Below are 25499 nucleotides of genomic sequence, written 5' to 3'. Positions count from 1 at the left end.
ACTGTTTATTCACATTCCACTCATCAAAACACATAATTTTTTTATATTAGTGACAAAAGCTTTATTTTTAAAAAATACCACTTCCAGGTGACTTTAAAGGCAGTAGACACTATTGGTAATTACTCAAAATAATTATTAGCATAAAACCTAACTTGGTAAAGAGTAATGGGAGAGGTTGGTAGTATAAAACATTGTGAGAAACGGCTCCCTCTGAAGTGGAGTAGTTTCGAGAAATTTGAGGTATCGAAATCAAGTATCTGAAAGCACACAACTCCGTGTGACAAGGGTGGTTTTTCTTTCATTATTATCTCGCAACGTTGATGATCGATTGAGTTCAAATTTTCACAGGTTTGTTATTTAATGCATATGTGTTGAGATACAGCAAGTGAGAAGACTGGTCTTTGACAATTACCAATAGTGTCCAGTGTCTTTAAACAGGGAAGAGATGTGTTTTCAGAAGTTTTTTAAATTGGTCTGTGGATTTTGCAGCTTTAATGAAAGAACGGATGTTGTTCCATTCTGTGGATGCAGTTAAAGCCATTGGACACTTTCGGAATAGAAAAAAAAGTTCACAGATTTACAAATAACTTACAGGGTTTACAGAAGGTAATGGTGAAAGACTTCTCTTGAAATATTATTCCATTAAATGCTTTACTTTTTGAGAAAACATTAAAACAATATCAATTCTCGATATCGAGAATTACGGATTTATTTGAAACGCATGTCATGACACGACGAGACGTGCGGACTGCGGAAACAAGAGTGGGTTTTCCCGTTATTTTCTCCCGACTCCGATGACCGATTGAGCCTAAATTTTCACAGGTTTATTTTATATATACGTTGTGATACACGAAGTGTGGGCCTTGGAAAATACTGTTTATCGAAAGTGTCCAATGGGTTTAAGGCCTGTTTGACGGTTACAAGTTAATTTAAATGTTAAACTTTTCGTTTTTACGGCTAGGGGCAGTTTTTAGCTTCCGGGAGATAACTTAATCAAATCATTCCGTCAAGGACTACGTGGTCGGGCGTACTCACGACAATGACATACAAAATTGCCGCGGTGCGTATCATGAGTGGAAGTTTTGGCTGATCGCTCACCGTAACCGCACAGTGTGTATCTTGTCGTCACGGTGTGTCATGTTGCTATTATTTTGCTGCAGGGGGTACCATTATCTGTGCTAGTCTCCCGTGATGATTCCGCGATCAGAACTAGAAAACACGTTTAACGAAGGATTTGTTTTGTTTTCTAAAACCAATACAATACTCATTATAATTTTTAGATTTCATATTAAATCCACGAGTAGGTTGTTAAATATTGTTAAAACAATATCTGAGACAATGATGCTTATTTGATATTTTGTCTTTGTCGATCGCATCGTTACTGACGACCACTTCGTGGTTTGCACGATGAAACGCCAATCTGATCTTTCTTTGGCTATGCTGCTTGCTTTGTTGAGTGACATGCCGGCTAGAGTCTTCACTTGATCCAACAATCTGAGCCTCGGTCCCTCAGTTAACTCATGTGTGTGACTCTTCCTTGCATGGTAATTTCATCCAGGCTGTGCCCTTCTTTTTTGTTATGTGCCCCAAAATATGAGGGAACATCTTATTGTTGATTAACAAGCCGTGGAATCCCAACTTGAGTAATCACACTCTCATGTTGTTCTCTCACTCAGGCTCCATCAGATTTCTAGCATTCTGCGCTAATTGACATGTTGCCTGTCCGCTTTATTCATCGTCCAAGTTTCACAAGCTTGATTATTGCAAAGGGAAACACACGTGACTGCAGTTTTTGAGTTTGACTTTTACTTTGAAGAAACCCCTTTTGTAAATCCACTCCCGAAATTTGCCACTTCTAAAAGCTGGGCCCAATTTCAAAGAGCTGATTAAGCACAAACAGCTCAGCACAAATGCTTACCAGAATAACGTTGTCAGCCAATGAAAGTACTCTGCAATGTGTACAATTTGTAACTGGTGTCCTGCTTTTTTTTTCGCTAAGCAGGAAGGTAAGCATAATTGTCTATGTTTAGACGCGCAATGGTCATGTCGGCTTAAAATTAACGCATATGACACAGTTAAATGGACACACCGGCTGTGTTGGGCTTTTTTGGGCTACAAAATATACTAAAATACGACCCCAAATGCCTCCAAGCAATGAAAAAGAAAGGTCCCTTGAAAAAAAACCCCATATATAATTTTGAAATTTTTGAGCATTTTTCTAAAAAACTAAGGCCACGTGATTTATTTGAGCCAAAAGTGGTTCTGATAAATATTTCTAGTTTACTTCAAGCCGTATAAAAGTAAATTTTCTGAACCAAATTAAAATATTTCTAAAATCAATTTTTCTAGGGGGGGCGCGGAGGTGGGGGGGGGGCGCGCTTCAGAACAAGGATGGATTCAGACCCAAAATGTTAGGAGGGGGCTAAATCTGTCAGAGAAGATTAAGCCGAGTGCGGAGCGCCAAGCTGATACGGCATGGGGTCTGGGCCGCTGAATGGCCCGGAAACTTTTGCATTTTTAGATCTAAGGCCATTTAGAGGCATAATTGATGAAGGAAACAAAACAAATAGCCTTCAAAATTGAGCGTAGAATGTGGTCCTTTTGGATTTGGCCAATGCTTAGATTTTCATTCATAAATACCTCAGACAGTTTCGCTATTCCTAATAGTCTAGAACGCGTCACGTGGGGGTGTATAAACCTTTGATAATGACCAGTGTTTATAACCAGCTGGCTTCCGGGTGTCGGGCGCGCAAGATTATCACGCGGAACGCAATTCATAGCTATAGTATAAGCACGTACACACAACCCACGCGCATCGCACAGATTCTTCACAAAGTTTTTGGAAAAAAATATTTAAAACCTCGACTTTTCAATTGTTAAAGTGTCTATAATTGTATTTTTTAACGTTTTTTAACAAATAGGCATTTATAAATGGGAATAAAAGAGTATTGACTCGTTCTTAAACGTCCGTTTAAAACCTTGCAGGGTCGTTGCCGTGCTCGGGCCTTTATCACACGGCCGCCGACCCTGCCGGCTTTAAACGGCCGTTGAAGAACTCGTCGCTACCCTTTTATTCCCTTAAGACACAGTGCAAGAAGGGTTGGTCGGTTTAGAATTTTGTTTATAGCTTATTGTGAAGAAAAGACACTCAAAACAAAACAAACCGACTGTTGCCAAGAGAGCTAAACATCGGTAAAAGGAGATACTATCTCTGGTTCGGTTATTTTAGCCATCATTTTCGCCAAAAATTATCAATGTAGTCCTACTATAAAGGCGAATTGACATTGCATCCAGTTATAGTCCTTTCCGATTGAATATCATGTACCAATTTACATTTTTGACGATCTTTTGGGCATTCGGAAGTTAGTTATTTTGTTGCCATTATTATTGGCCGTTGTTGGAGTGTATAGTTTTAAAAAGCTTTTTGGGGTTGAATAAAGAATTGACTAGAGTGGAATTCGAACCAACGACCTCCGGATTAACGTGCCGGCGCTCTACCAACTGAGCTATCTAGCCCTATTTTGGCGGTGTTCTCTTAAAATATGACTTGGTGATGTAATGTAGTTTTTGGGAAAAGAGTAAAACAATGTCATTTGTGCTTTGATTTGATTAGCGGTGTACTTCTTAACGAAGAGTTGTTTGCGAAAATCAAGTGTAAAAATTGCGTTACATTTACTCCCCCAGCTTACCGCCCATTTCACAATGACTGGAATAGATCTTGTCGTCTAGATAATGAATCACAATTTCTTGATTTGCATAATTCATAATCATAGACGTTAAAGCAATGTTTGTATGAGAGATATTGGCTGTTGCCAGCTTGGTGTTTATATCCCCTTGTGGGAGTTTGCCGAGTTCCCTTGATGGGAAGATCATTCAAACAAACAAACTTTTTTCGTCTATTCTCTACTAGCCAGTTTTTGTATAGCGCTGTTCACACATGTAGGGCGTCTTAAAGCACTGCCAACATTATTACCCCTGGTCAGTGAGACAGATATTTACAGAAACAAAAACCGTCATTCTCAAAGATTTTACAAGTTGCCAACTTGTCACCAATCTCAACGTTACAACAGATTTTCAACAATTGTATATTGAAATCATGCTACGGGGCATGATTTCGTTGCTTTTTAACTTAAAGGAACGTTACAGAATTGGTAAGAAACAAAAATCATGAAGATCACATATTTACATCAAACTTACATGGTCTAATGATGATGATAGTTGAAAACATCCCTTGATGAGATATAAATAATCTAATTTCGCGTTTGGAGTTTATCGCTCAGTGAGCGTTTTATTCATTTTTTGTTTTGGCATCGATGGAATGCAAAACTTGTATTCGGTTTTTCACTATTCTCTCGTGACCCAGATGGCCGATCGATCTCAAACTTCTACAGGTTTATCAGTTGTATATGGTGGAATACATAAAGTGCTTACACTGCCATCAATTGTTTTGATAGCAAAAACCAATTCTGTAATGTTCATTTAAACGCAGGTTAATTTAAACGTTGATTTAGAAAAATGAGTCTTAGCTTCTTCCAAAATGTCTCGATGACCATGGAATTGGGTTTGCCAACATTTTATTCCATCCATATTTCGTATTGGACCCTTTTGGTTGAGCACTCGTTTTTTGTCCCCAACATCAGCCCACTACACATGTTGTCTTTGACTTAGTAACACGCTATATATGACGAGTCATCTGCATGCACACAAACATTTACGACATAATATCTCACCCTCTCCAACTGTTGTAATGGTAATTAATGAGTGGTTTGGATGTCGCATTATAATTAGTTAAGGTTTATGGATTGTAATTGTTGATGATTTCCTAAAGTAGGACTGTTGTATGACGGTTACAATTCCATAAATATGAGTTTTAACTATAATCATACAAGTTGATGGTTAGAGATCCTTGTGAACATTGCACGGAGTGCATGTATCATTAATCCATCATGGAAAATACAAAATAAAATGCATTGATGTAATTTGATAGATTTTGTGGTGTGTACGGTACCCACACAAATACAAACTCGCTGAAGAAAATATCTGGGGTTCTGTACAGGTTGTTTTAAAGATCCTGTGGGGTCGCCCTATACGCGTAAACTTTTGTTGTACACGAGTAACATTCCTAGCTCATTACTGTCCATTGTTTAAACCTTGTAATTAACCGAGGTTGGTTAGTCACCGCGTAGGTCCATTGTAGGTCCATTGTAGGTTTGTATATTCAAATTGAGTGTAATTCATCACCGTTGCGTTGAGTATGTCCTTGATTAGTATCGAACGTCTCCCGGTCCCCAAGCCAAATTAATGACCGTTTGTTATCTAGTACATGTTTTATCTTATTTTATATAATATTCTACCTAATTAAAAGGGCCATTAGTAAATATTTGTGTTGCTTCGGAGAATGTGAAATCAGACGTGACATTGGCAAATGAAGCACGAAATGTAACTCGAGTCGGCCAGTGATTATTGGCTATCCTGTTTTGTTTTTCCCTCGGGACCATGGCGTAGCATCAAACTTCACCGTTCTATCTTAAACTTGTCTGGCTTTCTGTTGACACATCTGACTTATGGCAGGTTTCCCACCCAACAAGTTACTGACATTTACGGCTCAAAATTTAAACATTCTTGGGTTACGTGTTGTAACGAAGGCATGTTACTCAACAAGTTAGGAATGTACACTTTTATATTAACGTTAATAACATTGCTGCTACGGGGTATTTTGAGCCCGTGTCTCCCCCCCCCCCCAACCCACACACAATACACACTAAAGCTTGTACACGCGTGCAACCGTGACCTCCTATTGTCCCTCTGTTGTTTATACCCTACTTTGTTTGCAACAGCTCCCCTTGGTTTTGTACACGTTTTCCCAACTGTGGAACCGTGGACTCAACTAGTTTTAGGTCCTCGGTTTGAATGTGTATACCTACTCACACTCACACACAAAAGGCTATTTTTCCTGGTTTTGCTTTTAAATCTATATCATTGTTTCAATTCATCTGGTCTTTGTACTTAAGAAGGTTTCAACTTATCACTCGAGCCTTGTCCTTGGCTCTATCTTTACGCAAGCACCGGCCCGCTCAGTTAACCTGGGCCAAATTTCATGGCTCTGCTTACCGTAAGCACAGAATCGGCGCTTACGGAAGCAGGGAATTATGTGCTTACGGCAAGCGTATTTCACGGGTAAGCGGCGAATTTTGGCTTCTGCGCGTGCGTACTCCGTGTTACTAGGCATTCTACGCTTACAATCGTGATCGTAAGCGCAGAATTCGGCGGTAAGCAGAGCCATGAAGTTGGGCCCAGGTGAGGTAGCGTTGGACGACAAACTGCATATACATTGATACATCACCATGCAATGCCTCAAATCCTATAAACTGCATATAGATACAAGTACTTACTTGATACAGTTTTGCACCGACGTGGGGTCGAAGCATGTTTTTTAGGTGTTCGGGCCAACAGCCCGGAACACCTCTTATTTTTGTTCGTTTTTTTTTTGTATTCATACTTCTTCTTCTTCTTCTTCTTCTTCTTCTCTACGTCCCTTGTCCCCAAACAAAAACATCTTTTCAAAATTTGTATGAACTTGAAACTTCACACATAGTATAGATGTTCATTAGGAGAAGAAAAATGTGTAGTTACGTCATGATGACGTCATCCATTCTTGAGTTATGAAAATTCAAAGTTTATTATTTCAAAAATTCATAACTTTTGATCTACGTGAGGGATTCTTACTATCGAAACATCATCGGAATTGTCATTGAAAACTCCGTAAACGCCTCAAAGACATAACCCCATTTTGATGTTGTCTTCCGGCTCAAAAGAGAGGTTAAAAATTTCAAAATTCACGTCTAAAGAACAACGTAAATCCCCTCTGGTATGTGCATAAACATTGCACGTAGGCATACACACAACGTGTAGTGTATTAGCGGTGTATTAGTCTTTTCTACAGTCGTCAATATTTCCTAAGTTCATATTTCCTAAACTACATAAGCTATTTTGACAATCTATACATCATATGAAAGGGCTTTACGTACTTTACAGAAATGGATATGTTTGTGAACTTTCGTTGACCTTTTGACCTGTTTAAACCGGAAGTGACTGTGAAATGATTTGAAAGGGCGTTGTTTGTTGCCTTTTAGGTTGAAATATACATCCTTTGATGCTTTACCACCACAGCATACATGTCTGGCAAAGGTCTGGTTTAAAACAAATACTACCGATGACGTCACCAAACATACACTTTTACAAGATGACGTAATCATGTTGTTTTGACAGTTTTTGCACTTTGAATCATTTATTACAAATCTTGAGAACAAAGCAAGGTGTAATATTTATTTTTAATCCAGGTTTTTACTCCCGGAAACCGAACACCTTGAGTTTGTTCACAAACTCTCAGTCTCTATTTTTTTTTTTTTTTTTTTTTGGGGGGGGGGGTGGGGGGGGGGTGGGGGGGGGGTGGTTCAACATCGAACAACGGCTTCGCTGTACGAGGTTGAAAAACTATATGCCTCGACCCCGCGGTAGCAAGTACTCCCTGCAGTACCGTGCAGTTCGTCGCCCAACGAATGAGCGTGCTTGATACGTTTGCCCATCCCAGCGCCTTTGGTTAAAGGAACGCGTTGCCTTGGATCGGACGAGTTGGTCAATTAAAAACGTTTGAAACCGTTTGTTATGAAATGCATATGGTTAGAAAGATGTTTTAAAAGTAGAATATACTGATCCACACAAGCACTCAAAATTGCACGGTTTTCCTTTTACGTCGCGAACTATCACGGTCGGCCATTTATGGGAGTCAAAATTTTGACTCCCATAAATGGCCGACCGTGTTAGTCGACGAGGTAAAAAGAAATCCACGCAATTTCGAGGCATATTTGTGTAGATCATTGTATTCTACTTTTACAATATCTTTCTAACCATATGCATTTTATAACAAACGGTTACAGAACGCTTTTCAAAGACCAACTCGACCGATCCAAGGCAACGTGTTCCTTTAAGGCAAGGCGCTGGGAACGAGCAAACATGTTGTTTCGCTTACTGCTCAAGGTTCCATAAGCACACGAAAAGGCATGCTTATACCTTCCGGTGCTTACTGTAACCAACCTGTGAATCACGCTTTTCTTAAGCAACATTTCCTGTTATAAGTAGCACGGAAATTTGCTTACCATTTAATGGTAAGCAGCGCTTTGAAATGGGGCCACAGGATGAAAATATAGCTGGCTTTTCAACAAGACGAACTGTAAGCCAACGCATAACGCGAAGCGCAATCACTACGGACGGTGTAGGTCCATCAGGCCGGCTTTAATATTGTCAAAACAATTAAATGTGTTGTTTCTGGTTGACGTCGCCACACTTTGGGCTGATTGCATGCTCACGTATATGACGTCTGCGCGCACCTACGTATCCTCCGACACCCCAAAATCTGCGCGTTACAAATATTCCTGCAGGCACCTTTCCCGCCGCGTAACTTTTTGTTTACAAAACGCAATGACATAATTTTTTGCTTTCATGAAAGTATACAACATAATCTTCAATCTTCTGCAAAGATGGGACAAATCGTAGCCTGTCTGGTTGATATTTTAGATAATCTATAATTTTAGTAGAAAATCATACCTTTAGACTAAACACAAAATATGCCTAGCTAAAATGGTTGATAAAAACACTTAAAAAACCCTGAAAGTTCTTTGCGTTTGTTGTCTGACATACTTCACTACTTCAATTACAAGATCATATGATTTTTACATGACAACAGAGGGGATACAAAAAACTGTGGAAGGTTGAAGTGGACGTGCGCCTTTTAGGCAAATTTCCAGAAATTACGATTTTATTGTAATTTGCACGTGGGTAAAAAATAACCCCCAAAACATCAGAAGCCTTATTGATAAAAAATACGCTCATTTATTATTCATAATTTGTTATAATACAATTAACCATGAAAAAACAGCATTTTAGTAGTGTATAACTTAGTTTTGTAAATTGATGGCTTCACCACAGGTTGGGCTGGGTGTAAGATGGGGGTTCAGCTAATTAGCCTGGTAGAAACCCAACAATTGATGGAGTAAATAGTTATAACTGGCAGTTTTGGCATTCTAGTTTCCCTGCCGCACTGACTCGAGTGTTTAGAAGAAAAGGCAGCATAGAAAGGGTCCCCGTATTGACGTTTCAAAACAAGTGCGTGGATGTATGTGACGCAAAACGTATGCCGACAAATTGTGGTCGTTTGCATACGACGACCTCCGTTGTGCTTCGATGGCGTTCTACGGGCTTGAAATTCTCCTCTCAGGTGGGCTATGACATCGGACAAATAAAAATAAAGCTCAAAGGTGTTCTTGGTTCTGTTGATTAAACTAAAATTCTATCTCAAGTCTTCAGTGCGTAAATATAGGGTACACGAGGATACATGTACATGACGTGAAAATGGTAACTTCACGAAACTATGGTGAGATTTTAACGACACATCTTTGTGACGTTCACGTTCACGCGGAACGTGCAGCTTATCTCCCTATGTTGGCTTTCTTGTACGTCGGATGGTTTTGCATACTAGCCCCGGACACAATTGCATATGCAAAAGTTTCCAGAGCGGACAGTATACAATTGTTGCACGCTGTGACGGGATCCATGGCGTTTTGTCAGCCCGAGGAGGGGGCAAATGGCACCCGAGGCGAAACCGAGAGCGCCATTTGCCCCCGAGGGTGTACAACACCCATGGACCCCAAATCACACAGCGTGCAACAATTGTTTTGTTATACCTTGGTAATATTGTCATTCCTCTTCTCAAAGTTATGTTGTCACAACATTATTACGACGGAGTATGCATAATTTAATAAGCAGACGAACAGTTCAAATAAGAAAAAATTCCTCACTGTTCCTTCGAACCCGCCGGTGGTTCGTACACAGCACTAGAAATCGACCAACGCTGGGAACAATCAAGGTGATGTACACCGGTGTACATCACTATTCACGTTACGAGACCCCAAGCCATGTAATATGCGTCTTTGTGTTTGTATCACGTGATTGGTTCTCGACCAATCAAACTTCTCAATTTGTTACCGAGGTATAACAATACTGCATGGCGGACACAATTGCATCTGACACATGCCCCGACACTATAGCTTTGAATAATACGTGCTGTCTGGTGGCAATTGAGTTGCCACTGGGCGTGCACTTTCCATTGTTTCTGCCAGAATAAAAAACAAATTAAAGGCACTTGACACTCAAAATAATTTTAAGCATAAAAACTAACTTGTAAATAACATAGAGGGCGCTGCTCTGTGGCGACTGGCGACCACCCTGTGTAAAAAAATCCTCTGTACTTTTTGCCTTATTTCTGCTATTTTCACCTTATCGTCTGTGTTTCCTTAAAGGGACACACCGGCTCACCGTTTACGCAATTTAGGGGTGTAGAATCATAAATAATGTTTTATAGATGGTTGCTGTAAAATAAAAATCATCAAAATGTCACGTATTTAGCGAAAAACGATTTAAAAAAACCAAAGCAGTAAAAGGCCAGCGTATACGTGTTTCCAGCCGTTGCAACTGTCAAATCTTCGTGACATTGTCGCACAATGTTATAAGTAGACTGGTGCTTTGTTTATAGAAACGTTTTACTATGACGCAGCATAAGGATCCAGTCTATCCATACAACCAGCATAAACGGATCAGGCAAATCCTTCCACGATGGAGGTAGACCTTCGTGCTTCGACGTACATCCAAAGATCGTCACGAAGAACACAAAGAAACTAACCCAGAATATGATGGGACAGGGACAAGTAAATAAAGCATTCCTGGCCCCAATAAACTAGGCATACTACCGCACAGCCATGATGCAGTTTGGAATGCGATCGTGGCGTTACGTGCTCCCGACGTGCCAGGACCCAATTTCATAATGCCTTCACAGTGGCACAAAATTTGCCTAGCACGAAATAGTATTGCAAAGCTGAAACTGATTACCAGCCAAATTTTAATTAAATTTGAAAACTTTTGGCTGGTGCCCGACTAAATTTTTAAACGGTAAAGAAAATTTGTTAGCAGTATTTTCTGCTAAATAGATGAAACTGATCAATGGGCCCTGTTCAGTGAAAGATTGTTTTATCTCGGGGGGGGGGGGGGGAGTGCAACTTGAGGGATTAAAAAGTGTCCGTGTGAGAATGTATTTTGAAACGTAAGCGTAGCTGCAAATCTTGAAACGTAAGCCTAGCTTGACTCGGGATTGAAAGCGTACCTTTTGATTATAGCGTAACTGGAACCTAATTGTATCTTGGATTGTATAAGCGTAGCTGAGTAGCTGCGTAGCTTGAAACGTAACCATTTCTTTTGGAACGTATAACCATATTTTTTGGAACGTAAGCATATCTTGGTACGTAAGCGTAGCTGGGTATTTTGGAACGTAAACGTAGCTGCGTATGAAACGTAAGCCTAGCTTGACTCGGGATTGAAAGCATACCTTTTGATTATAGCGTAACTGGAACCTAATTGTATCTTGGATCTACACCATCTTAGTATGTGTTTCGAGCATTTTCAGCAGTGTTTTTACACTCTCCTCCGAGTCTACGTATGAATGCGAGTGGCCATTACAACATGCACGCATTGAATACACGCGAAATGAACTATTGAATTTCCGCGGGTCACCAGCAGCTTCTGCCACACCCAGTTTTGATATTCCAGAGGAATTGCTTTGGAAACCACGCAAACGGGGTAAAAAAGGTGGACTACGAGTGCGTCTCCGAAGACGGAAGCTTAACCCGCCACTTCCGACAATTATTATCGGTAATGCCCGTTCTCTCTGTAATAAACTTGACGAACTTAATGCAAATACAAAGTACTTACACGAGTATAGAGATTGCAGTTTTATGTGCTTCAGTGAAACCTAGTTTAATGATATGCATACTTCGACTGATATTGATGGCTTCATATGTGAATGCATGGACAGAACCCAAGAATCGGGAAAAACTATTGGCGGTGGAGACTGTATTTACGTGAATCGTAAATGGTGTTCTAACATCTATACTATTAAAAGCGTAACCTGCGCCATCTTGGATTGAAAATTAGAAGGTCCAGTGGTATGGCATCCTTGTGGAATCCAACACGGTTGTTTGTGTGGAATTCAATACGTTTGTGTGGTTTCAGACGTCGGGTTGCAAGTCTGCAAAACCCGGATCCAAACTCGCACTTACAAGTCATGTGATTGGAGGAAGTTTGGGCGGCGACCGTGCGTCAACCACTGGTCGATGTTGTTACCAGACTTCCTAGAAATCTTTCTGACAGGCGACTCATTGGACAGTGTTTCGCAGATGGTGCTCCGGATTGGTTCATTCATTGCCCCTTGAACGCCCACCCGCCATTCGATCCGCCCTTTTTGGTCAGGTTACTTTCGTGTTGTACTAAGCATGGTTCTCCGGATTGGTTCATTCATTGCCGCGCAGGGTCGAAAGGGTCGTCTCGAAGAGGCTGTGTGCCAGGACAAATCCGAAACCAATCTCACGAATTTGACCGAATTTGCATTGAATGGATTAAGTACCGTAGATTGATGTTTCGCAGGTGACCATGTGTCAACCACTGGTCGACGTTGTTATCAGACTTCCTAGAAATCCTTCTGCGGGTGACTCATTTGTTGAAAAGATTAAATGGAGAATATTTATAAAAAAGCATTCACTTCCAAACGGCATGAGAATTATCATGATGAACAAAGATGGGATCAAACGGAAGCTTAATAATTTGGAAACATTGGGTAGGGCCGGCTATAGGTTGGAAGGTGTCTAAGGGAACTTTACAATTAATAACATTTTGGGGGTGGGGGGGGGCCTTACACAAAGAGCCATTCTGGTCAGTGTATTGAGAGCGGTGTGTTGTCTGGTTTGAGACAGGCCACCTGTTGCTTGGTGAAGAAGGTCGCCGTGGGACCATTTTAGGTTGGCAGTGGGTGGCGACCTTGGACCTTTTGCCAGTAAACTCAAATGGGTACATGAATACCGTTTTAGAATACGGTCTGTTCATGGAGGTATAATGTTGCAGTTTCAGAGTTTAACCATGGCGGTAGAATTGTGAAACCATTCCTTACTCTATGGTGAAACTTATACACACACGTCAAAGGCTGTTTTGAAGCTGTAAAAAAAAGAACTTTGCTTTGCATTTGGTCAAAGTTGTTAAGCAAAACGACATTAAGTTTCCTTTTGAATAAGTCCATTCACAAAATTGGTTAGAGCAGTGTGTCGGTCAGGTCTCAGAATGTACATTTTGCCAAATCCATTATGAAGATTAATTTAGTCATCGGCCCGTCGGGTTGGTTACTGATGGAGATAATATTAACAAAAGAGACCTCGTGCGGCTGAATGGGGTACATTTTTAGGAGTTTGTCTATTGACCCAAACTGGACGTAACAAACCCTAAACATGACTTGACATGCTTTCTGAAAGTGAAATAAGTTAGAGAAAATTAAGGAGTGGGGACGAGTTTATCGTTTTTATTTAGTTTGTACGATATAGGGTTCCAGAGATATGGGATGTATGGAGGTTTGTTCCTAGAGCAGCGTGAACATGAACGCGGTCAGAAATTGTGTCGTTTGTCGTTCAAATTTCGCGAGATGCAATAAGCCCAAAGTGACAATAAAACAAAACCAGACCTGCCAAGTCTCACGCATTAGGCGTAAGACTCACGCATTTGGGCTCTGTCTCACGCTCACACGCACATCAACCATTATTGGGGCGAGATCGGGAAAAAAAATTAACGACATTTTTTGTACAAAATTTGTACAAACAGAGCGCAAAATTGCAAGTTGCGCACGCGTTTGCTCATCCAGTAGGTTCAGCTCACATTCGGCAGAGCGCAAAACGCTTATTGCGCACAAGTTTGTTCCGATTCTTTTAGCAAATTCGTTGAAATGCGCTCCACTAGCGAAGACACAACAGGCAGAAGAAGTGAGCGATTGATTTTGGACATCATTTTTAGTCTATTTTTTTCAAGTTTGGAAGGATATAATCTGACATAATCGAACCTCCACATTAACCATCAACATCTCCTGTGTACCTCAAGTGAGTTTTAATTATTCTGAGGAGGCTTTTGATGCATTTTGAAACACTTTTTGTCCACAATTAAATTTCACATTGTTTTATTTATTTATAAAAAAAAAAAAAAAAAAAAAAAAAAAAAAAAAAAAGGTTGGGCGGCGATTTAAAAAGGCCTTCTTAAACTGGCAATTTTTTTTCCGGGGGGATGGGGGTTGAGCTTTGAAAAATCTCACATATAGCTAGCCTCTGGATTTGGCATCTCTGCCTGCAAAACACTTTTTTGACGTTCACGTTAAGTGCTCCCGTTATACATGCAGCCTATTGACCAGAAAGTTTACAAGACCAATTCAGATGAGAATAAACTAAAAAGAGGCCTACGCTCTTACCACCCCCGCCCCCCCCCCCGAAAAAAAATAAACAGTAGATAAATTAGATTTGTGGCACACAGCATGTTCCAAAAACTCGCTTTACTTATAGTGCTGTAGCAACGCTATGTATCGTGGGACGTAAAAATGTCATTTTTGACGATGTTTTGTAAAAAGGAAATGCAAGCATTATGAATGAATATTGAGTGTGTGGAGAAAGTTTTGGTAGTGTAGTACAAAAGAAACTTTAGTTATTGCTGGCTAACGGTCAGTTTCACCTATCAACGCTGATTTGAAAAACGTGTAACGTTAGGGAGGCCCAACATATTAGACCCCTATAAGGATCACGGGGGAGCCTTATAGTTTCTAGATGCATAAGGTACGTTGTCTAACCCAAAACGAGGTGGGTACAGCCACTGCAAGTAGTGGTGGACGTGCGAAATAGCTTCATTTTGGGTTAGAATTATGACGCCATGCATAAATATTGAGAGAGGCGTATAACACTCTCACCCACATTTCGAAATATTTGTGTAAAGGATTTTTATATCCTAGCGGGGTGCCGCGCGAAGCGCGGCATCCCGCTAGTCTGTATTAAAGAAAAACTTTGCTCGCGTGATATCGAGCTTATAACGGTGGGGCTACGACCATTTTATCTACCAAGAGAATTCCCTCAGATCTTTGTGACTGTTATTTACATTCCACCTAAAGCTGATGCTAACAATGCTGTGGCCAAAATCGCAAGGATTACACTCGAACTGGAAAAGAAATCACCCGATGCAGTTAACATAATAACAGGTGATTTCAACCATTGTGATCTTGAACCAGTGATGCCCCACTATTTCCAATATGTGGACATTCCCACCAGAGGTCAACGTACTCTTGACAAGTGTTATGGAAACATTCCTGCTGCATATCGGGCATATGGAAAGGCACCTCTCGGCATGTCTGATCATGACATGGTTCACCTGCTTCCAAAATATAAACAGAAACTTAAGCAAACAAAACCAGTCATCAAAAAAGTCAAGAAATGGGACCAACAGAACATCGAAACCTTGCGATGCTGTTTCAAAACCACGAACTGGAACATCTTTATAGACCCTGCTTCAATTGATCAAACTACTGATGTCATCACTGACTACATAAAGTTCTGTGAAAACCTAGTCATCCCAGAAATTGAAGTTAAAATTTACCCCAACAATAAAAACTGGCTAAATAAAGAAGTTTGTCATCTCATAAAACAAAAGCACCGGGCACATTACAATAATGAGGATCAAGTGAAACGTGAGTTAAATTCGGAAATCAAAGAACAAATCCGTCTCTGCAAGAAACAGTATGGCAAGAAACTTGAAAGAAAGATTAATGATGGTGACCCCAAAAGTGGATGGAATGCCATGAAAGACATCACAGGTTATGGAACTCGTAACAAATAGGCTGGTCCTCAAGGAGATCCAAAAGAATACCTGAACGACTTGAACCAATTCTACCGGCGGTTTGATAACACAAGCCCTCTCCATGACCTAGCTAAAGATCAACTGTGTGCTACGTTTGCTTCAAACATCAATGATAACAATAGAACTCTGCTGACAACTGCCCAAGTTGAAAAGTCTTTCAAAAATATCAAACCCAATAAAGCTGCAGGACCAGACGGGATCTCTGGAAGGATCCTTAAAAACCTGCTGTAAAGAACTGGCTGAAATCTTTAGACAACTTTTCCAATGGTTCCTTGACTGCCATATCGTCCCTAGGATTTGGAAAGCATCAACCATCACTCCTGTCCCCAAGATGTCAAAGCCAAAGGAGTTAAATGACTTTAGACCAATTGCTCTCACAGCCACCGTAAGGAAATGTTTCGAACATATTATTAAAGATGTACTTTTAGATGAAACTTATAACTTGTTGGACCCTTTTTCAGTTTGCCTACCGGGCAAACCGTGGTGTATCGGATGCCTTAGCTACATTATTGCATAATACTTACGAACATCTTGACAAACCTAAAACCTATGCGCGTACCTTGTTCATTGATTTTTCTTCAGCTTTTAACACCATTAAACCACATATTCTTCTAAGTAAATTGCTAAATATGAATATTAACCCACGTCTTGCCCTCTGGATTGCTGATTTTTTTAATTTTAGGACACAAAGGGTCAGATTTGCCAACACGTTTTCCGACACCACTCACATTAGCACAGGTGTTCCCCAAGGTTGTGTTTTGTCACCATTGTTATTTTCTATGTATACCAGTGACTTCCTTTTAGATAATAATCAATGTGTTCTTACCAAATATGCAGATGACACAGACCTAACAGGGCTCATTACAAATAATGATGAGGTTGGGTACAGAAATGAAATAACTAAGTTTCTTGTTTGGTGCGAAAACAATTATCTAGTTCTGAATGTAAACAAAACTAAAGAAATTGTGTTTGATTTCCGTAAAACTGCAAACACTATTGAACATGTTACAATCAAGGAAGAATATGTTGAGATTGTCAAAGAGTTGAAGTATTTGGGTACATTTACTGATAGCAAACTAAACTGGAATGCAAATACTACCCATGTGTATAAAAGATCTAATCAACGGCTTTACTTTTTAAGGATATTGAAATCGTTTAACGTAAACACGAATATTCTTAAGCTTTTTTATCAAAGTACAGTTCAATCTATTTTAAGCTTTTGTTGTGTCTGTTGGTTTAATTCCCTCTCCCAATTTAACTCTAAGAAGCTCCAACGTATTACTAAACGAGCTGGCAGGATTATTGGAGCTGACGTTAAAGGCATGCGGGAGATTATGGAGGATTGTATCATTTCTCAAATCAATAAGATCATTTGCGACCCCAACCACCCTCTGCACCCTCACATTATCCAAAACCACTCAGGCAGGATCCGACAGCTATGCTTAAAGACCAACAGGTTTAAGGATTCTTTTCTCCCTAGTGCTATTAAGCTTTTTAACAGTAGATGGTCGAGATAATTTGGTTCACTCTCATTTGTTGTACTTTTTACAAGCTCGCCACATATTCTTATCTCTATATTTGTATATATCTGTAAATTGCAATTTTATTCTTGTTGTCTATTTTTGCTATGCCTTTCTTGTATGTATTGTATAGTCTCCTTTACACAGGGAAGACAAATTTCATGTTTTTATCATGACAATCACTATTTTTTAATCTTTTTTTTTTAAATCTTTAATGGAGATAATGATAAATTTAAGTTTTTATATAGCGCTTTTTCACTACCAAAGGGTGGCTCAGGGACACAAGTGTCACGACCTGGATTCGAACCCGCACTCTGCTGAACAGAATCAGCAGAGCTTGAATTATGTGCTCTTTAGACCTCAGGCCTAAAAAAACAACCTTTTAGGCATCTGAAAGCACACAAACTTGTGCAACAATGGTGTTTTTTCTTTCATTATTCTCTTTTAGCTGCAAGAAGGATGATTAGCCTCCCAAATCCAATGTCGATTCGAACTGCTTCTAGCTACCGGGAAATCTAGGTAGTTTAGTTGGCAAGACACTGCTCTAGAATTGCAAGGGTCGTGGGTTCCCACCCGAGTAATATGCATGTTATCTTTGTTCACAAGACTCGGGAAAGTACTGAGTAAACAGTGCTAACGCACATCGGTGTATGGGAAAAAACCCAAATTAATATTCTTCATCCCCGATGCAAATTTAACATCTATTTTATTTGTATTTTGTTTAGGAGCTTTAGTACTAAGTGTACTGGTTGTGCACGCACTATCCACTCGAGTGATTGGGTTCGCCGAGCTAAGAATCATGTTTATCATCTTGCGTGTTTTGCCTGCGATGACTGCAAGCGCCAACTTTCTACAGGTGAAGAATTTGCTATGATAGAGAACAAAGTACTATGTAAAGCGCATTACCTTGAAATGGTCGAAGGCAGTTTACAATCAAGTAGTGGCAAAGATGGTAAGTTGAACTTTAAGGAATCTTGGAGTGAGGGAGTGATCTCTGCTATCGTATTTGCAAAGACTGGATTTGGCGTGGTCGTCTTGTTACGTCACTGGTTTTGAAAGAGAACACGAATTGTCACCCTTAATTGTATTCATTCACGATAAAGGCACATGGTAAAAAGAGTGTTTCAATTGTTACAAAATGTTGTTGTTATTTTTTTTTTCAAGAGCAGTTATTATTATTTTTTAATCTCAATTATTACTTTTCGAGAGCAGCCGATGTGTTTGCTTACCAGTGATCCCCTAGCCTTGTCCAGGGCTCTTTACGCAAGCGCCGGCCGGCTCTGAATTTACCACATAGCGTTGGACGACGAACTGCATATTATACATCTACTGGCACGGTACTTGGTATTTGATATACAATACTTGATACCGTGGGGTCGAAACATGGTTTATCGAGGTTTTTCAACCTCGTACAACGAAGCCGTATGTTGCGGCTTCGTTTTCGGCTTCGTTGTTCGAGGTTGAAAAACCGCGACAAACCGTAGTTCGACCCCACGGCATCATATCAAAATAATATCCTGTACCGTGCCAGTAGATGTATAATATGCAGTTCGTCGTCCAACGCTACGTGGTGAATTCAGAACGGGCCGGATCCAGCACTTCAAGTAATGTCTTTAGTTTGGAGAGGTGACTTCTGTTTTAATCCATAATGAACTGGTTCTTATACATCTTTCGAAATTATGTCTTATAAAGGCCAAGTGTTTACAGCTTAGATTTTGCAGTTCCTTTCTAAACGTTATTTCATTAAAAATTACGAGCGTCGAAGCACTAATTTAATATAAGCTAATCTGATTATTAGTAACAAGATCGACATATAGCAATCTATAATGCAATCAGGTCTTAATCGAGTACACTGGCTCGGTTTATTTTACTTTAAACTTGTTCAAGTCTTTCTGATGATAGAACAAATGATCCCATGACTGAGATACTTGTGTAGAAAAAACTATTTATACTTTGTGTGCGTTTCTACTTGACCCCAAGCCCCAGAGGTGCCTTTGCTTACGATTTCGTTTTACCTAAAACGAAAGTTATAACTGCATCCGCGGGTGACAAGAAGTTGAATAGGAGCTCCCAATGATGTACCTAATGTTGAATTGTTAACATGGTTAAGCGGGATTGTTACGTTCCTTTAGTTACACATTTAGATGAAGCACCTTTGTTACACAAATAAATCACCCATGTTTGGAGTATGATCAGAGGAGTCTGAGACGTAAGAATGGCAGTCCGTACTCTTTTAAATTCAAGTACTGCGTTTTGATCATTTTGATCAACCTTTCAATTACACGATAAATGTCACTGCATGTCAGTGTTTGGCCTTGACAACATGATATTGAATAGAGATATCAGTGCAGTACTGCCAGCGTATGGCTGGACATTGGATAGGGCTTTATGTGCGATAACAAAACTCCTTTTCATTTGAACGTTTCAAGGCCCATTCTTTTTCAAGAAAGAAAAAAAAAACTAACACATAAATAATAAGTAAAGTACATTGACAATGTCTGTCTGTCTGTCTGTCTGTCTGTCTGTCTGTCTGTCTGTCTGTCTGTCTGTCTGTCTGTCTGTCTGTCTGTCTGTTTGTTTGTTTGTTTAAGCTAGCCATTTCGCAACGGATTAAACACAAATCTAAATTTCCTGAAGAAATAAGATCCTTAAATTTATCTTAATGTCCTGAATGTGGTATCCCGTCAAACAGTGAAGGAAACTTCATCTATAGGGTGCACCCCACTAAATAACACGAAACCCGAATGCGAGCACATTATAATTGTGTGTATGCCCTCAAAATATATTGGACAAATTTGAGAGCAAAAAAGTGTACAAAATCATAAATGTGCCAAATATTGTGACCTGTGGGTTGTTGATTGATACTCAACAATGCCGCTCACCCCCCTTAAATAGAGATTTTTTTGGTGTAATTCTGGTCTATAGTAATGGAACATTTCGCGAAGGTTGTTGTTGCTGAAGACGACACTGTTCTTCACAGATTCTAATTAGAACCCAAATACATTTGAATTCTTCATTGCTTAATTATCAGGATGTGCAGTGTCACCCCTGCGTCTGTATTGTCTACTGGGCGATATCGAAATCGATAAAACAAACTTCGAGGGCTAAAATAAAAGGCTACAACAATTCGTAACATAGTTATGTATAAAAAATGCCATTCCAGGACCTTATCGTTTTATAATCGCACCTTTCTCAAATTGTTCCTCTTTTTTAAATCGCCTCATTCCTTTGGTTGTTTTAATCGATTGTGGAAATGCATACTAGTAAAATTATTGTGAGGTTAATTATACAATTTTTGTGTGTGTATAGATTCTGGCTCTTTTTATGGATGTGAAAATGGCGAAAACAGACACATTCATAAGTCGAAGCGAATAAGGACTACGTTCTCGGAGGAGCAGTTGGAGGTGTTACAAGCCAACTTTAACGTAGATAGTAATCCAGACGGTCAAGACTTGGAGCGAATTGCCCAACAAACAGGCCTTAGCAAAAGGGTTACACAAGTAAGTAATAATGGTATCCAATTCTTATGTAGTGCACGTATCTACCAAATAAGGTACTCAAGGCGCTGAGTATATACAAACTTTCAGAAAGCAGTGATTAATTCCGAGTTCCAATTATTTAGCACATTATAAGGGTTTATAAGGTGCTACAGCGCATACAGTAGCTTGTCGATAAGTGCACTGGGTTCGTTTACATGCGTAACACAACACAATCCCAATGTGACCAACGGCTTTACGTTCCATCCGAAGGACGAAGCAATGGACGAAGCAATGGATGAAGCAAAAATGTCTTGCTTAAGGACACAAGTGTCACGGCTGGGGATTCGAATCCCCACTCTGCTGATCAGAAATACCAGCGTTTGAATTCGGTGCTCTTAACAGCTCGGCCACGACTCTTCCACGGTGCACCGCGACTCTTCCATCATTTGTATCGTTGTAGTATAGCCATGGTGTCCAGCATCAGTGTTTTCACCTTATACACAACATTGTGATGTAGAAACTTGTTCTTGAATTGTGTTGGTCCACTTCCTACACACTCCGCGTGCGTGTGTGTGTTGGGTTGGGGGGGCGGTTCTTCTCAACACCGGCCGCATATAACGCAAACCGACGTTCTGCAACCATTGAAGCTTTCGGGTACGATTTTTTTCACCTATTAAAAATAAAGCTTCCACAAAATAATGCGTAACTAGTGGATAATATATGTTGTGCTTCTCACAAAGTTCTAGAAGGGTGCATTCCACAGGGAGAACAGAGCGTCGGCTGCCTAAAAATTGTTTGCTTCTCGAAATATTCTATTGTAGACGTACTTGAGAGCCAAATTAAAGCGTTACAGTTTACACAATTAACCAATATAACGCTTCATCTATAATAGGTTTGGCAGATGAATTAGCGCATGTGGTGCACTTAAAAGGGGGCATACTTCTTCCAGTTACACGACCTCATCTTCATTGAGGCGTCCCTCAGGTCCTTGAGCTCGGACCCATGCCCATTCCCCATTCCCATTATGATGGGAATTTTAATCAAACGCCAGTGTAAGTCTACTTTTAGTTTGCGTAACTGCCACATTTAAAAATATCCTAACCCAAGAAGAATTGAAATACAAATTTGAAACAATTTGAGAAGGGTTATCGGGTGTATCTGTCATGCGTAATAATTGTAGAATTCTGCTTATTATATTGCAGGTTTGGTTTCAGAACTCACGTGCTCGTCAAAAAAAGCACAAGGATTCCCCAAGCGACATATTTCATGGATCAGCATCTGGCGATGAAGGTAATATTGTCATCATCACTGAGAGCTAAAGGATAATAATAATAATTAAAATAATCTCAAAAGATATATCATTTGGTACAAAAATATCACACCTCCTAAAACCTACAGAAACAATTACATGGAGTTACTAAGGAAGTTTTGTGGCCGAGCGGTTAAGCGCACCGAATTCAAACTCTGGTGTTCAGCTGATCATCAAAGTATGGGTTCGAATCCATAGTCATGACACTTGTGTCCTTCCTTAAGCAAAACGTTGTGCAGGGATGAGATTGTTCAGTCTTTTGGCTGAATTCAGACTTTTTATTTCGGCCTGGTGAAGAAAATCAGACAATATTTTTTACACAAATAGAGAAATCCTACTCATTGGTCTACGTCTCTAGTGCTTTGGATACTGTTTGCAAAAGCTCCTTGGAATCTATATCCCCAGGGGTTACCAAACAGTAAAAATGGCATCATTCCAACATACCTTTGAATTTGTATCCAAGTTTCAGTCTTTTTCGTTAGTAATGACTCTCACCCCTGGTTCATTTAAATTCTTTTGCAGATACCAGGAGAGATACATGCAGGAAATGTGCTACTCGTTACTGTTTGTGTATAAAGGAAGTCTCTACTTGCTCCTCGTAACCAAGACCCAACATCTGCTGCTGATTCTTCATCATAAACAAACTCAATTCGGTTTGAGCAAAAACCACCACAAGTTTAAACGCAACGATAAAGGCAATCTTATAAATAATCTATTAATGATTAAACTGACCCTCTTCTTGTTCAGACCATGCAAATGTTGACCAAGAAGTGCTCACAACCCCTTTATTATATTCATTGTAGTACAGTATGCCTACATGATGTGCTCACCGTGGTCTTACACACTGTTTTAATTTACCGACTGGAGTTTTCCCCTCTTCCTCTTTTTTGTTGTAATTTTGTTTATGAAAACGTTCCCCCAACTTACCTGAGGGATAATTTCCTTAACAATTTTGGATACGCTGCAGAGTCATGTGAATAAACTTAACAAAAACTCAAAACAATAGCATTGGGACTATTGGAAATAAAGGGACACGTTGCCTTGGATCGGTCGAGTTGGTCCATGAAAAGCGTTTGAAATCCGTCTGTTATGCAATGCATTATATTATGGTTGGAAAGAGTATAGAATTTAATGATCCACACAAAAATGCCTCGAAATTGGGTGGTTTTCTCTTTACTTTGCGAACTTACACAGTCGGCCATTTTGTGGAGTTAAATTGCGTGCCGTGTGATTAAGGAAAACCGTGCATTTTCGTGAGGATCATTATGTTATACATTCTTCCAACCAAAATGCAGTTGATAACAAACGTTTTCAAATGCTTTTCATGGACCAACTCGACCGATCAAAGGCAACGTGTCCCTTCAGGCAACGTGTCCCTTCAGGCAACGTGTCCCTTCAGGCAACGTGTCCCTTCAGGCAACGTGTCCCTTCAGGCAACGTGTCCCTTCAGGCAACGTGTCCCTTCAGGCAACGTGTCCCTTCAGGCAACGTGTCCCTTCAGGCAACGTGTCCCTTCAGGCAACGTGTCCCTTCAAGGATTGGTCATAATCGGCGAGACAAATAACAATCCAAACATAACAACACAGCAAATGTTCAGTCAGAAATATAGCAACCAGTACCTTAACCAGAATTCGCAAGAAATTTGTCCTCGGAATCATTAAATCCATTGACGCTTTGTATAATACATTCCACCACCGATCATTTCAGGTAATTGTGAGAAACTAAGAGGATAAATATTCACTTTATTCTTGCAATCAATGAAGGAAGATATACCCAGTCAATATCCAGTATTTGATATTCAATTTTTAAGGATATTGTGTCACAACATTGGTAACAGAGACGGCATAAAAACACAGTTTTCAATCCGCTTTAGGTATGAAATTCACAATATAATGCAGTATAAATGGTCATATGTTTTGTACAATTATTATTAGAGTATTTTGTAAATATTGTTACCAAATGCTATCATTTGGCCCAAGGGGCAGACTTGTAAATGTAAGATTATCAACTACGTTAATACAGGGTAGTAAGTATTTTGAGTACAAAAAACATTAACAACGGGAAAATATAATTATCTTGCTATAAAACACCAACAAACTGCAGTCTTTTATTTTCGCCATTGTTTCACGTACGCTGAAAATCCATTGTTATATCCCCATGGTAACATGGAATCCTGTTTTTTAGTAAGATTTATGGGTTCTTTTCAAGTAATTTGTTAGTAAAGTTTTACCAGTGATCACTGGGTATATGCCTACTGTTCAGGGCCCAATTTCATAGAGCTGCTAAGCACAAAAATTTGCTTAGCATGAGATTTCTTTTTGGATAAAGGCAGGATTACCATCCAAATGTCCATTTGTTGCGTGTTGCTTTCTTACTGGTCTTCAGCTGTTGTTTGCTGGTATTGAATCACGTGGAAATTTGGTTGGCATTCCTGTTTTTATCAAGGGAGAAATTTCATGCTAAGCAAGTTTTTTGTGTTTAATAGCAGCTCTATGAAATTGAGCCCTGGTTGTATTTGATGGACGAATCAGTGCCTTCATGTCCCTATGTTAATGTTCAAGATGCCGCTCGTATTTTGTGGTAGAAGAATGACTGTGCATTATAGTATTACGTACAATGTTTAGTGATATTCGAGATCCAACCCTTCGTGGAAAGGGAGGAATCACAATGCCCATTATCGTCAGTGATTGGGGTTTTCAATGTTTTCGTCTTTTTCTGTTTTGTCTTTCTTTTTAAGCAGTAGGCCTACGGTCTGCTTGTAGCAGGAGTATAATTTTCACATAAAATGTGTGTTATTTAATGTGCAATATTGTTTACCTGAGCTGTATGCTCGAATACATTGATGCCATATGCATCTACAAAGAAACAAGTTGGTTATATTTTACAACATATTGAGTGTACACCTGATTATCACTATAAAGTTCTTCGAAAAGAAGACGGAACTTAAGCGCAACGAACCGATAACGAACTGATATTAACCATCCAATGTGTATTACCTTATTAAACTTGTTATTAAACTTCAGTTTCAGCAATGTCGATATATAAACTTTTAATGTTCTACGCAATATGTTGATGTTTGTGTAATAAATGAATTGTAAGGATTTTCAAGGATTGTCTTTCTTTCATGAAATCACAAGATGTGTATTTTCTGTCTCAAAGTGCGAAATCTGTTAAATTAAAAAATGAAGGATAATTATCAATTGATAGGTTGAAAAATGTTGCCAAAAGAGAAACCCCCTTAATGTCGATACACTTCTCTCTTTTTTCTAACACATGGAACTCTACCATTTTTAACAAAGCATGCAGTGCTGCGCTTTATCTTAAAAAAATGATAAAAAGTTCTTATTAAAAGGTCTGTAGCCCTATAAACGTTTGGTAATG

The 25499-nt window shown here is 39.6% G+C and overlaps 1 protein-coding gene across 3 annotated transcripts in view; it reads left to right on the top strand.

Moving 5' to 3' along the window:
- Positions 1–25177, top strand: part of LOC139948348 (LIM/homeobox protein Awh-like) — a 49516-nt gene extending 24339 nt beyond the window's left edge. For 2 of the 3 annotated variants that reach the window (XM_071946488.1, XM_071946486.1), the window contains exons 3-6: positions 18056–18282; positions 20640–20830; positions 22012–22099; positions 22641–25177. In XM_071946488.1, coding sequence (XP_071802589.1) covers positions 18056–18282; positions 20640–20830; positions 22012–22099; positions 22641–22720 — 586 coding nt within the window. In that variant the 3' untranslated portion in view covers positions 22721–25177. The remainder of the gene's footprint in view (positions 1–18055; positions 18283–20639; positions 20831–22011; positions 22100–22640) is intronic. The other variant, XM_071946487.1, reaches the window with a different exon arrangement.
- The last annotated feature ends 322 nt before the right edge of the window (positions 25178–25499 follow it).

The sequence above is a fragment of the Asterias amurensis genome, chromosome 15 (genome assembly GCF_032118995.1).
Source record: "Asterias amurensis chromosome 15, ASM3211899v1".
Classification (NCBI taxonomy): Eukaryota; Metazoa; Echinodermata; class Asteroidea; order Forcipulatida; family Asteriidae; genus Asterias; species Asterias amurensis.
The sequence above is the reverse complement of the archived record's forward strand: the minus strand, read 5'-3'. Positions and strand labels throughout refer to the sequence as shown.